General features: G+C 48.8%; 1 protein-coding gene and 1 pseudogene across 1 annotated transcript; both read left to right on the top strand.

The window, feature by feature from the left end:
- LOC118983320 (leukocyte immunoglobulin-like receptor subfamily A member 5) overlaps nucleotides 1-14,426 on the top strand; it is a 27,635-nt pseudogene extending 13,209 nt beyond the window's left edge.
- On the top strand, nucleotides 10,779-14,139 carry LOC118983309 (leukocyte immunoglobulin-like receptor subfamily A member 5). The gene is made up of 7 exons (XM_037040648.1): nucleotides 10,779-10,809; nucleotides 10,975-11,010; nucleotides 11,189-11,464; nucleotides 11,594-11,896; nucleotides 13,792-13,840; nucleotides 13,917-13,933; nucleotides 13,995-14,139. The coding sequence occupies exons 1-7, from the start codon at nucleotides 10,779-10,781 to the stop codon at nucleotides 14,114-14,116; spliced, it is 834 nt and encodes a 277-aa protein (XP_036896543.1). The 3' UTR covers nucleotides 14,117-14,139.

A 14,426-nucleotide genomic window follows, 5' to 3' on the forward strand; every position in this document is an offset into this window, starting at 1 on the left:
AGTGACAAGTGGAAAACTTATTTGAACAAATAATAGAGGAGAACTTCCCCAATCTGGCAAAGGAAACACACTTCCAGGAAGTCCAGAAAGCTCAGAGAGACCCAAAGAAGTTGGACCCAAGGAGGAACACACCAAGGCACATCATAATTACATTAGCCAAGATTAAAATGAAGCAGAGAATCCTAGAAGCAGCAAGAGATAAGGGGCCAGTCACCTACCAAGGAGTTCCCATCAGACTGTCAGTGGATTTCTCAAAAGAGACCTTACAGGCAACAAAAACACAAAAACACAACCAGAACAGACAGAAAATTGAACTATAATTGAACTTCTTTCCAACTAAGGGGCTGGAAAGAAGTATTCCAAGTCACGAAAGACAAGCACCTACATCCAAGATTACTCTATCCAGCAAAGCTTTCATTTAGAATGGAAAGACAGATAAAGTGCTTCTCAGATGAGGTTAAGTTCAAGGAGTTCATCATCACCAAGCCCTTATTATATGAAATGTTAAAGGGACTTATCCAAGAAAAAGAAGATAAAAAATATGAACAGTGAATGGACAGCAAACTTATTAACAACAACATCTGAAACAAAAGCAAACTAAGTGGACATCTAAAACAGGAGCGGAACCACAGAAATAGAGATGACATGGAAGGTTAGCAACAGGGGAGTGGGAGGAGGAGAGGAGAGAAGGTACAGAGAATAAGTAGCATAGATGGTAGGTAGAAAATAGACAGGGGGAGGGCAAGAATAGTATGGGAAATGTAGAATCTAAAGAACTTGTGACATGAACTAAAGGGGGGAAGGTGGGTGGGAGAGGGTCTTCAGGGTGGAGGGGAATGGAGGGGGGAAATGGGACAGTTGTAATAGCATAATCAATAAAATATATTTAAAAATTTTTTCCTACAAAGTGAACTCAGAGCCTGAAAAACTTCACTGGTAAATGCTTCTGAACACGTATGCATGTATGAAACACACGGACATGTACACTTAGATATACAAACATACACACAACAGCCCTACACGCATTTCTCCTGACAATAAAGGAAGAAGGCACAGCCCGCAATAGAGTGTATCAGGCCAGAAATAAATTGATAATGAAACCAAACGAGGGAACTACCAAGAGGGAACCTCAGGGGAAGCTCTCTCGCGTGCACTCATGTGCAGAGTCCTAAACAAAACATCACCAAGATGCATCAAAGAAAAAACTGTGTCATCCCTCCCGACAAGACAGGTATCTGGTTTCAGGAATGCATGGTTGGTTTCATATTTTTAAAAAATCAATTGGTAGAATTCAAAATAAAAAAAAAGATATCAACAGACGCAAAACTTTTATTGAAATACGGCACGAATTCATAGTGAAAAAACTCTTCAGAAATAACAGAAATTTTGTATCATTTATCAAAGCACCTTTCAAAAGCTTTATAAAGGAAATAATGCTTAAAGATAATAACTTGAAGACGTTTTGCCCGTAACTGAGCCTCGGACAAACACTCACTGTGGAGCTGAGCCCGCCCACAACCTCGCCATACCTTCCCACGCTTGTGAGTTTGGCCAGCCCGGGCCCCGCCCAACCACAGGCCCCACCCATCTACAGGCTATGCCCATCTACAGGCCACGCCCAGCAGCCGTCCCCAGAGCAGTTTGCTCCTGCACAGCCCCAGCTGTGGGGCAGGTCCCACCTCAGCCCCTTTCTGGCTCCAACTCACACTCCAGCTCCTGCATTTGTCCCTCCAGCGTCCACCACAGCATCTTCTGATCCTGCACCTGCTGGTGCCACCAAGCAGGAGAATCAGTGGGTTCTCCCATCAATAGACAGGACATCTGGACATTCTTCCCCGTCAAACCTTATTGAGGATGCAACAAGGCACTTATGACAGGTCAGTCCTCTGAGAATATGGTCACTGAGGTCATGTTGATGGGCTGTGAACCAGGGCAAGTGACAGCAGCCCTGCGAGCCAAGTTCAACCACCCTGACAGCCACGCTGTGTCTTTAATGGGAACCCCTGGAGACAGAGGAAGTCAGGCTGTGCCTGCTCCCCCTCCAGCAACTAGTTCTGGGGGCTCCTCAGCCCGAGGCCCTGTCCCTGGAGAGTCTGAGACAGTAATAAATGTGGGGACCAGGGGGCTTCCACCGGCAGGACACTCAGGAGCCTCTGACACCAGCCCCTCCCTCATGCACCCTGGGTCCCCAGCTGTTCAGTTCCTGGGGTCTCTCAGCTGTAGGCGAATAAGTTCATGAGTTCTGTGCCTCCCACTAAATGCAGAACACACGGCTCTTACTCATTTCTGAGTGGAGACCGTTTTCATCCCTCATCCTGAACCCTCGGGTACAGCTCCTATTGAAGGGACTCAGAACAAGTTCTGAATCCAGAGATGCCAGGCAGGCTGAGATGGTCCAGTGAGGAGACAGGGGCCGCCGTCCAGCCACAGCAGGGTCCAGGGATTCCTGAAAGGTGGGTAAGGCATCGGCGATGAGTAACAGATGACAACACGCCTCAAAGGACAGTGAAGCTCTGTTCCGTTTAGTGCAAGTACAAGCAGGTTTTTATATTTTCATTTCGGGTAGTGATTAATATTTACAGGTGCATAGCATGATCAGTTAAGCAGAAAAAATCAATACAAAGGTAACCAGGAAAAGTACAAAAGTTCCCATAGTTTCAGTTATGTTAAATGAAAGTTGTTTTGACCAGGAGAACCATTAATCAGACAATTTGAAATAGCTCTATGTACAGAGTTCGAATATCTTATTGTTTATTAAAGGTCTTAGAATTCAACATGGGGCAAAAGGATACACTAGATTGAGCAGAGGTTAGGAAACTCATAAGCCTTTGTGATGTCTAACTTAGCTATCTATCTCTCTGCCTAAAATATTTCTCTGTGTATTATAAACTCTGTTTCCCTAGTAACTATTTTCTGTATGCTTAATAGCTTACTAGCTTCTCCTGTTTCTTTGTCTGTCTAATTCTAATTGATATATATTCCTATTCTAGGTAAAGGGGGGGCTGTTATTTCAACAACTTTAGACATTCAGGGGCTATTTCATTAGAGGGGATTTGCCTTGGGACTTACTTAAGGGGCTGCCTTGGGTATTCCAGGCCCCCTACTAGCTGATATCATCTTATCCTACAGTTGCTTAATCAGGTCAGGGAAGGAGGTGTTATTTCCCCTGAATTCACTGGACATCATGGGCCCTTTCTCCTTTGGGGTGTCAGAGGAGGTGTTATTTTGGGGAAAGGCCAAGGTGATATTGTTCTCAGCCTGACCGAGTTGCTGTTCAGCTCTGAGAATGGTCAGCATTTCTAGGAGATTCCAAATTATCAGAAAGGTAAAGGTTAGAACACCAAGAGACAGCAAGATTAAAATCAACACCATATATCCATTCATGCCACGCCTGCCAGGCCGGAACACGCTTCTTTGAAGTCGCCCTCCCCACGCTTGGACTTTGTCAGACAGCATGGTTGGCGGAGCTGGACATGGCAGACAGGGACCTGGTAGAGTCATGTCTGGGCTCATGACATGACTGTGTGAAACTTACAGTCTGAGAAGTGGGGTATTGGGGAGCACAGACCCCAGGGGGGAAGCTCCTGTCTCCCCAAGTCCTCACTCACACCCTCATCTCATGACCCTCAGGGTCAGCCGACACCATCAGTCCATCACAGAACAAGTCAGACCCCAGGAGTGGGGAGTGGGAGAAACTCTCAGTTAAGGTGCTGGGTGCAGNACAGCAAGATTAAAATCAACACCACATATCCATTCATGCCACGTCCGCCAGGCCGGAACACGCTTCTTTGAAGTTGTCCTCCCCACGCTCGGACTTTGTCAGACAGCATGGTTGGCGGAGCTGGACATGGCAGACAGGGACCTGGTAGAGTCATGTCTGGGCTCATGACATGACCGTGTGAAACTTACAGTCTGAGAAGTGGGGTATTGGGGAGCACAGACCCCAGGGGGGAAGCTCCTGTCTCCCCAAGTCCTCACTCACACCCTCATCTCATGACCCTCAGGGGTAGCCGACACCATCAGTCCATCACAGAACAAGTCAGACCCCAGGAGTGGGGAGTGGGAGAAACTCTCAGTTAAGGTGCGGGGTGCAGAGGGTCACATCCTGCCTGATGGGGGCAGGTGTCCTGGGTGGATATCCAGGATCCTTGGTCTGCCTGACCACGGTGACTTCTGTCTCTCTATTTCATAAACTCCTACCTCCAAGACTACACCGTGGGGAATCTCACCTGCATGTGCATGGCTGGATTGGTCCTGGTGGGCCTCGGGCTGCTGCTGCTTCAGGCTCAAGATAGTGAGAGAATGGCCCAGGCTGCTGCCAGGATGTGAACACAGAGGGGACAGGACACTGTTCAGAGTGAGGGAGCCGTGGAGCCCATCTGATGACCCAGGAGGTGATGAAGAACAGTCTGGACCACAGGTTAGGAAACTGCTGATGTGTCCAGGGGAGCGAATAAGCTTTGGGTGCAGGGAGTGTCTGAGTGCTCCCTGTGCAGGACTCTTCCTCCTTTAAATGTCTGTTTTCTCTCCCATTCTCTTTGCTGACTCCCTGTAACAACCCCCTTCTTCTCTCACCCCTGTGCCATGAGGGTCCTTCCCACATACCCATTGGGGTTCACACATCTAAACCTCATGCTCTCTTCCCGTTTCATGTGATAAAATGACCTTCCCAATCACTACATGACCCGATGGACATTATGGAGTCCTAATCTCCTCAGTTCACAGAAGTTAACCAGGAATCAATCCATTTTTAAAAGGGGGCTAAATTAGATGTGACCCTGGAAAGATGAATACAAACTGATCCCACCCCCCTTTCCAACCCCGTTACCCTTCCCGTCTACATCAGGTGCCATGGGTCCAATTTCCTCAGAACTGCCCTCACTTGGATTTTGAAGGGACAGCCGAGTGGAGGACTGCCTCTCAAAATAACCATTTTTCATCATGATTATATACATATATGTACATATACTTATACCCAATGGAATTTTATTCCACCACGAGAAAGAACAAAATGGGAGCATAGGCATGGACACATTGGAGCAGGCAGACAGCAGGCAGAGGGGAAGGAGGAGGGGCCGGATGAAGGCAGGTGAAGGGACTAGACAAAGCACATACAAGCATGAGCCACAGACACAGACAGCAGTGCAATGAGGGCCAGAGGAGATGGGCTGGGGGCTCCGTGGAGCTGGGTAAATGTGGGGTGCTGAAATGGAGACATCTGCAACAGTGTCACCCATAAAAGTAAAGAAAACAATCCTGCCATTTGAGACAACATGAATGAATGGATCTTGAGGACATTTTGTTAACCTGGCCAGATCGTAGAGAGAGAGATCAATACTGCAGGATCTCACATATATGTGGAATCTATAGGAGCCGAATGTGTAGGAACAGAGGGTGGACTGGCGGTGACCACGGGGAGTGGGGATGTTGATCAGAGAGCATCGCCTTTCCATTGTGAGATTAGCACGTTCTGGGAGGTCTCACGGACAGCCTGGTGATTATGGTTAACAAGACTGTCACGTACGGGAAAGGGGCCGCGACCGTGTGTGTGAAATGTTCTCACCACACAAAGTAAATGGCAGTGATGTGACTTCCCGATTCTATTGCTAGCTAAAGCTAAAATGGTATCACAAGGCAACGTATAAATGTATACAATCAACCCACTGCACACCTTACACTCACACAGTGTTATATGTTAGTTATATGCCAATCAACCTGGATAAAATTAAATCCATTTTTAGGCTTCTTGTTTGCTTTTTTTTAATTGTTACTCTATTATAGCTACCCCACCACGTTCCCCCTTGCCCTTCTCCTCTCAGTACTCCCACCTCTCCCAACAGTCTGTTGTAGGAAACACCTACAACAGGCAAAATGCGATGAACTGTCACAACAGCAAATGGAGAGTTGGTGAGTCTCTACCTATATATTCCTTTATCTACTATCTGTGTGTCTGTGTATCTGTCTCTTTCTCTCTCTCTCTCTACCTATTTCTCTATTATTTACCTACCTATCGATCCATCCATCTTTCTCCATCTGTCAGTCATCTCTCTGGCCTCCAGTTCTGAAAGAATATAAAATTCCTGTTGTGTGAAGCTGTGCAGTTAACGGTAATTTATTAGAACAATTTTACCAAGCTCTCTTTCCTTCCCTTTCCCTTCCTTTCCTTTTTCTTCTCTTTCTCTCTCTCTCTCTCTTCTGCTCTCTTCATAGAGAAAGAAGGAACACAGTTTTCACTCATACACAACAAATGATTTCATCTAAAACAAGACCTTGCAAGTTTTCTTCTCTTCTAAAAATGCAGAATCAAACAGTCTGGTTAACTGGTATTTTGGGGGGGGGGAGTGGTTTTTTTGTAGCAGAGTACAAAATATGCAAGTGGTTCTAGATTTAATAAATATGAAGTGGGAGACAAATTTCATATTTCTTCTGAAAATAGTTTCATATCGTTAACCATTTCATAGATTAGCTTGGCCCAGAAATAAAGAATATTATAAACAGAATAGTGACTATGACTTTCAAATGGTAGCAAGCTATGTAAATCCATATGTGATTGTGAGGTTCAGGAAAACTAAGCACAACACTTTGAACATGTGGGGTGTTGAGCAACGTGACTCAGGTCAGTCCCTCAGCACCTGCTATTTTTAGGGTGAGCAGAGCTGGTCCTCTTCCTGCATGACAGGCACCTTGCGCCCAGTACAGACTGTGGTGTGGGGACCTTGCCCACCACATCTTGTCACTTTGTCTTCACTTTAATAACTAAATAAGAAATCATCAAAAGCTCTGCTATAGCATTGTCCACAGAGACTTTACCCCTTTTCCTAATGTAATAACAGCACAAACCTGATACTACAAAGTAAATTCACAAGCGTCATCACAGAATCCCCAAGTCAGGATGGCTCATCTACTGTCCAGAGATCCTGCTGGACCGAGCCCAGACTGAGTCCAGCTTTGAACAGAAATGTGCACGTGTATCTAGGAAGTTTTCCTCAAAACCATGGGCCATCCACATCTTCCCTGATTCTGTGCTATTTTGTATGTGAATCCCCACCGGTGGTGTAGAATTCAGCACTGGGTCGTGGACAGCTGCAGAACCATCAAACACGCCTTGCTCTCTCTTTTCTGCTGTTTCTTTGTGTCAATGTTTTATGGTGGGTTTATTACAGTGGTTGCAAGTTATGCTCCTTGGCCCTCCTCCACCCGTCCCACACACACCCCCCACTCCCATGAGAATATACCTAAGAATCCCGAACCTCCAATTCAAAGGAAATTATGCACCCCTATGTTCCTAGCAGCACTACTGAGAATAGTCAAGTGCTGAAAAAAGCCCAAGTGCCCACCAGTAAATGAGTGGACCAAGTAAGTGAAACATTTACACAGTGGAATAATACACAGGAGAGAGAGAGAGAGAGAGAGAGAGAGAGAAGGAAGGAAGGAAGGAAGGAAGGAAGGAAGGAAAGAAAGAAAGAAAGAAAGAAAGAAAGAAAGAAAGAAAGAAAGAAAGAAAGAAAGAAAGAAAGAAACTCTACTCTTCACAACAGCACGGATGGACCTGGAGAATATCACGCTATATCAGTTGGTGAAGGACAAAAACCATATGATCTCACCTATAAGAGGAATCTAATGAGCAAAATCAACTAATGAAGAAAATAGAATCCCCAGCATGGGAACATAGAACAGACTGACAGTGACCAGAGGGGAAGGGGAAGAAAAATAATAGCGGAAACAGAGAAAAGGACTAATCAAAGAGCGTGTATGAATGACCCACAGACATGGACAGCAGTGTACCAGCTGACTGGGAGCAGGGTGGTGGGATGAGCAGAATGGGGGAGTGGGGGAGACTTGGGACAACTGTAATAGAATAACAATAAAATTGATTTTTAAAAAGCTTCCCACAAAGAAAAAAAGTATTTTCTACATTTTTTTTGCTAAAAAAACTAATCGGTTTACTCTTCAGTCTGTTGTGAATCTGGGATTGATTTTGTGTGTGATTTGAAAGTGAGTGTGAAGTTCACCTTGTTTCGTCAACTCCCCCAGCTGACCCGGCACCTGTGACGGAAAGACCAGGATCTGCCCACTGCACTTGAGAGCATCTCTGTTGTGATCACATGTCCCTGTGCTGTGGTCTGAGTCTGATCCCTCCCTCTGTTCCCTTGAACAACGTGCCTCTGCTTTTCAGTTTCACAAACCTCCAACGTCTCCACCCAAATCTGAATGTCTGGTTCCCTTTCCCCCTATATCTCAAGTAGAGTGAATTCTGACCACATGTGTGGGGATGGGGTTGGTATCACGGGGCTCTGAATGAGGGAAGTGAGAGCAGTAGAGGAAGCAGGCTGCTCCAGGGTCCTTCAGCCATTCAGGGTGTGGTGTTGCAACAACTGACATTTAAAGGGGGGGGATGTTGTTCTGCCTCTAACAGAGTTCCCATGAATCACATTTTTTCCCTACATCCTCAACAATGTCCACAGTTTGAATAGGAGAGTGTCACCCAGCAACCAAGTTGATCTGAGGAGGATGAAATGACCCAAGCAATTTACAAGGAGATGGAGAAAGAGAGAGCCCAGATCTCACAAAAACACAGAGTCAGGTGGAAATGGTGCGAGAGGCAGCCCCTGCGTTCCAGAACCAGGAGGGAGTGCTGAGCTCTCCTGTGGGACTGGAGTGTTTGCACAGACCCCAGGCTCATCCCTGCCCCTCCCACTGGTTCACTGTCATGAGGGGTCCTTGGGGTCTCCAGTCAATGGGGAGGCAGAGAGGGAAGGTCGCCCTCCATGTCCCCACAGCAGCAGTCACATCTACCTCCTGCCTGGGTTCTAAGCTCTAAGTCCTCACTCTTTTGCAGCTCACCCGCTACATCAGTCTTTGAAACCCTTTCAGAATCTGTCCATTTCTGCTCAAAACTTTTCCATGGTCCTCACTGTTTTAGGGTAAATTTAGACTCTTTCTTCTTAACTCACACCTGTTTGTGATCTTCCACCTGTGACCCTCCATTCTCAGCTCTCACTACTGCTTCCCTCAACCAGATGGGTGCAGTTACTCTGTGAACACACGGTCATACACACACTCACACATATATACTCACACACATATACACTTCCACTCAGAGACACACTCACACCACCTCCTATGGACCATCTGTTCTCCTCCATCTCTGCTTGCTTAGAGCTCTGTATAACTAGCAAATTCCTTCCCAGTTTCCAGCTAAAAGCACAGGATTAGAAGCAACACTGAGGTTTCTTCTTATTTCTCTTCTCTGCATGTGTTGTGACAGCTAAAAGCATGCATGGATTGTGTGGTGAATCCATGGAAGCCTTTCATCTAATATTCTTGGACACACAGGACTGGAGTTTAATTGCTGTTCCCATTACACATCACTTACACACAATGCACTGCTCTAGTTCCTCTGTGACACACGGCACATTGGAGATTCATAACTCATTGTGACTGTACCAGTTCATTCCTGTAAATGTCTCTGTCTCACACACTTAATTCATTATCCTTGTGTGGCATAAAGTATTCCCATGACCAGCCACCACCTCACCAGCCCTTACTGCTATCAGACAGTTTTGTCTCTAGATTTCTCTATGATATTCTTTCCTCTCAAGAGTATTCTCACTCCCACCTCCTGGGATTCCAGCTCACTCAACAGCCCTTCCCTCAGCCNCACAGGACTGGAGTTTAATTGCTGTTCCCATTACACATCACTTACACACAATGCACTGCTCTAGTTCCTCTGTGACACATGGCACATCGGAGATTCATAACTCAGTGTGACTGTACCAGTTCATTCCTGTAAATGTCTCTGTCTCACACACTTAATTCATTATCCTTGTGTGGCATAAAGTATTCCCATGACCAGCCACCACCTCACCAGCCCTTACTGCTATCAGACAGTTTTGTCTCTAGATTTCTCTATGATATTCTTTCCTCTCAAGAGTATTCTCACTCCCACCTCCTGGGATTCCAGCTCACTCAACAGCCCTTCCCTCAGCCCTGGCCCTGGCAGCTTACTTGCTTGGAGTATTGTCCCACACACCAAAGGGTTGTAAGTTCAACCCCCAGTCAGGGCATGTATGAAATGCAACTGATCAAGGGTCCTTCACCAATGTCTGTCTGTCTGGATCTCCCATCTTCTGTCTATCAAATGAAAGAATACTGCTTCAGTGAGAATTAAAAAAAAAAACAGGTGTTCCTGAACCAAAATCTAGTCATGATCCCAGGTGTTCTCACATTTTTCTCATTTCTCCTTTGAAAATACAGTCATTTCCACTTTCAACTCAGAATGCTCATTTTCTGCCAAGAAGAGTTCTCAAGATATGGAAAATCAGTCTCCTGGATTGTGGGCGCATTTCTAGTTCTGACACAAATACTCAGCTTTACTAGGTGATCAGTGAATAAGTAAATGCTGTTTTGGGGAGGCTGAGACAATGAGTAGTGGATTTTTTTGAGAGTCAGCCTGTGGAGGGTGGGCTGAGGACCAGATCCTGGGTCCCATTCTCTCTGACAAGAGCACAGACCAGGCAGAGGGTTCTGGCAGTGAGGAGAGACCTGAAATCTGGGCTGACAGTCCCCTGGGTGCCTTGTGTCCTCCTGAGCCCTCGTCATGGAAACACCCTGAGTCAGACCCGGTGGGGGGGGCATCCCCTTGCTGTGGGTCCACAGGGGTGGGAACCCAGAAGGGTGGCAGCAGCCCCTGACTCACCACATCCCGTGCATCTCTGTTCTCCAGGCCCAGGGTCTCAACTACCTGCAGAGCAGGAGTCCTCAGAGAAAATGGCACCATGTCCATCCTCCCTGCTCTTCTCTGCCTGGGTCAGTTGTGGGGCATGGGGATGGGGCAGCAGGAGGGGATGGGGCAGCTGCACATACATGTACATGGGCAACTTCAGGGCTCAGGCAGCTTGAGCAGATGTGGCCCTAATAGAAGGGAATCAGCTCAGACATTCGGGTGTAAACCTGACAGGGACTCTCTTCCAGGGCTGAGTTTGGGCCAGAAAACCTGTGAGCAGAATGGCGAGTCCTCCCCAAGCTCCCTGTCCCTCCTCCTACTTCTCCCCTGGGGCTCAGGAGGGAGCAAGAGGCCCTGTAATAAGAGGGGGGACATGGGATGAGCTGGGGACAATAAAATGGGCTGAACTGGGAAATGAGGGGCAGGGAAGGTCTGTCTAATGCAGCTTCTGATTCTTTCCAGGGACCCTCCCCAGACCCACCACCTGGGCTGAGCCAGGCCCTCCCATACCCTGGCTATTCTCCGTGACCATCTGGTGCCAGGGGGTCCTCGAGGCCCAGGAGTACTGTCTACATAAAGAAGAGATGCACACGTCCTGGGACAGAGAGAAACCTCTGGAGCCTGGAGACAAGGCCAAGTTCGTCACTGACAGTTCCCATGCAGAGAGATATTGTTGTAAATACCACACCCCCACTGGCTGGTCAGAGCCAAGTGACCCCCTGCAATTGGAGGCTACAAGTGAGAGGACACTCAGGATCACAACCCCAGGCTCTGCCCTCAGGAAGGGGGTCTCCCCCTCACAGCCCAGCCCTGGGAGACATGAGGGAGGTGTGACCCCATTTAATATGCTGCCTTCTTCTATCCTAGGAGTCTACAGCAAACCCAGCCTCTCAGTCCTGCTCAGCCCTGTTGTGACCTCAGGAGTGACCATGACCCTCCATTGTGGCTCAGAGCAGGAATTTGACAGGTTAATTCTGACTAAGGAAGGAGAAGACAGGCTCTCCTGGACCCTGGACTCACAGCCGCACCCCAGTGGGCAATTCCAGGCCTTGTTCTCTGCTGGCCCCATAACCCCCAGCCACAGGGGGGCATTCAAATCCTATGGCTGTTACAGGGACAGACCTCATCAATGGTCATGGCCCAGTGACTCCCTGGAGCTCCTGGTCTCAGGTATGTTCCATTATTGTCCCGTCCAGGGATTGAGGCTCCAGACAGGTTCCTGGGGTCTTTGGAGGGAGGGGAGCCCCATATGAAAGGTGGGGTGAGGGGAACACAGACACACAGAGAGAGAAAGAGGAATCTGATGGCCAGGCCAAGAGGAGGGTTCATGGGAGGAGCAGCCCTGTCACTCCTGTCTGGTCCCTACAGGTGGCTCAGGGAGGCCCTCCCTCCTGACCCAGCAGGGCCCCATCGTGGCCTCTGGACAGAAGCTGACCCTCCAGTGTCGCTCTGACATCAGCTATGGCAGATTCGCTCTGTCCAAGGAAGGGAGACAAGACCTCCCCCAGAGCTCTGTCCTGCAGCCCCAGGCTGGACTCTCTCAGGCCAACTTCCCCCTGGGCTCTGTGAGCAGCTCCCATGGAGGCCGGTACAGGTGCTATGGTGGACGCAACCTCTCCTCTGAGTGGTAGGCCCCCAGTGACCCCCTGGACATCCTGGTGGCAGGTGAGGAGCCAGCAGGTTCAGTCATGGACCCAGAGTCTGCTCAGGTCCTGCTGGGGGTCGGAGATGGTGATGGCCAGGATAAGGGGTGTGGGGTCCCCAGGGAGAGAGGCAGAAAGGGAGGGGATTGGAGGGGGAGGGGGAGATGCAGAAAAATGAGAGAGAGGGAGGAGGGTCCTCAGAAAGGGGCCTGGTGACTCTCGGGTCAGAACATGGTGGGTGGCAGCCCCTCACCTGTGCCCCCCTCTCTAGGATGGCTTTCTTATAGACCCTCCCTTACAGTGCAGCCTAGCCCCATATTGGCTTCAGGAGAGAATGTGACCCTGCTGTGTCAGTCATGGAGCCCCAGGGACACTTTCCTTCTGACCAAGGAGGGGGCAACTGGTCCCCCCCTGTGTCTCAGCTCACAGTCCCGAGCTCAGCAGCACCAAGCAGAGTTCTCCATGGGTCCTGTCACCTCAGCCCATGGGGGGACCTACAGGCGCTACAGCACAAAGCACAGCAGGCCCTACCTGCGGTCACAGCCCAGTGACCCCCTGGAGCACTTGGTCTCAGGTGAGATGGCTCCCGATTCTGTCATTTCTTGTCTCATTCAGCCCTAAGCACTGTCCTTGGAGAGTGTGAGACAGTAATAAACAAGGGGTCCTGGCTCGTGTGGCTCAGTGGGATGAGGGCCAGCCTGCAAACAAAAGGGTCACCAGATCGATTCCCAGTCAGGGCACATGCCTGGATTGTGGGCCAACTGTCCAGTAGGGGGTGTGCAATAGGCGACCACACATTGATGTTTCTCTCCCTTTCTTTCTCCCTCCCTTCCCCTCTCTCTAAAAAATAAGTAAATACAATCTTTTTTTAAAAGTGGCTCCTTGTGACAAACATGTTTCAAATTTTAAAAAACAAAAACATAGCCTATAAGTAAATAAACAGACATAAAAAACTGAATTAATAAATAAATTGATCCAGGTGGCTTTCCCAGACAGGACACTGAGGAGCCCCTGACACCAGCGCCCCCCCCCCATGTACCCTGGGTCCCCGAGCTGTTCAGTTGGTGGGTCTTCCAGCTTTAGAACAAGCTCATGAGTTCTGTGCCCCCCATAAATGCAGAACACACGGCTCCTACTCATTTCTGAATGGAGACCATTTTCATCCCTCATCCTGAACCCTCAGGTACAGCTAGCTCCTACCGAAGTGACTCAGAACGAGTTCTGAATCCAGAGATGCCAGGCAGGCTGAGATGGTCCAATGAGGAGACAGGGGCCTGGCAGAGTCCAGTCCGGGCTCATGACATGATCCTGTAAAACTTACAGTCTGAGAAGTGGGGCATCGGGGAGCACAGACCCCAGGAGGGAGGCTCCTGTCTCCCCAAGTCCTCACTCACACCCTCATCTCATCACCCTCAGGGGCAGCCGACACCATCAGCCCATCACAGAACAAGTCAGACCCCAGGAGTGGGGAGTGGGAGCAACTCTCAGTTATGGTGCTGGGCGCAGAGGGTCATGTCCTGCCAGAGGGAGGCAGGTGTGCTAGGCAGACATCCAGGATCCTGGGGTGACTTTGGTCTTCCTGACCATGATGACTTCTGTCTCTCTATATCTTCTGTCTCTCCAAGACTTCACCATGGGGAATCTCACCTGCGTGTGCATGGCTGGATTGGTCCTGGTGGGCCTCGGACTGCTGCTGCTTCAGGCTCAAGACAGTGAGAGAATGGCCCAGGCTGCCGCCGGGATGTGAACACAGAGGGGACAGGGCACTATTCAGAGAGGGGGAGCCGTGGAGCCCATCTGATGACCCAGGAGGTGGTGAAGGACAGTCTGACCACAGGTGGAGAAACGATCTGCGGATTTGTCCAGGGAAGTGAACAAGCTTTGGGTGCAGGGAGTGTCTGAGTGCTCCCTGTGCAGGTCTCCTCCTCCATTAAATGTCTGTTTCTCTCCCTTCTTGTTGACTTTCTGAAATGACCTCCCTTGTTGTTTTTTTCATGAGGGTCCATCCCACATGGCTTCTTTGCGTCCACGTATCTAAAACCTCACACCCTTCTCCA

This window comes from Sturnira hondurensis, unplaced genomic scaffold (genome assembly GCF_014824575.4).
Source record: "Sturnira hondurensis isolate 20B ecotype Veracruz unplaced genomic scaffold, ASM1482457v3 Scaffold0002735, whole genome shotgun sequence".
Taxonomy (NCBI): domain Eukaryota; kingdom Metazoa; phylum Chordata; class Mammalia; order Chiroptera; family Phyllostomidae; genus Sturnira; species Sturnira hondurensis.

Bases quoted from the DNA above. Each gene is read 5' to 3' on its own strand.
- LOC118983309 (XM_037040648.1), top strand. From the start codon at position 10,779: ATGTCCATCCTCCCTGCTCTTCTCTGCCTGG. The intron at 11,011-11,188 runs GCGAGTCCTCCC...GATTCTTTCCAG, and splicing joins GAAAACCTGTGAGCAGAATG to GGACCCTCCCCAGACCCACC. The intron at 11,897-13,791 runs GTATGTTCCATT...CCTCAGGGGCAG, and splicing joins CCTGGAGCTCCTGGTCTCAG to CCGACACCATCAGCCCATCA.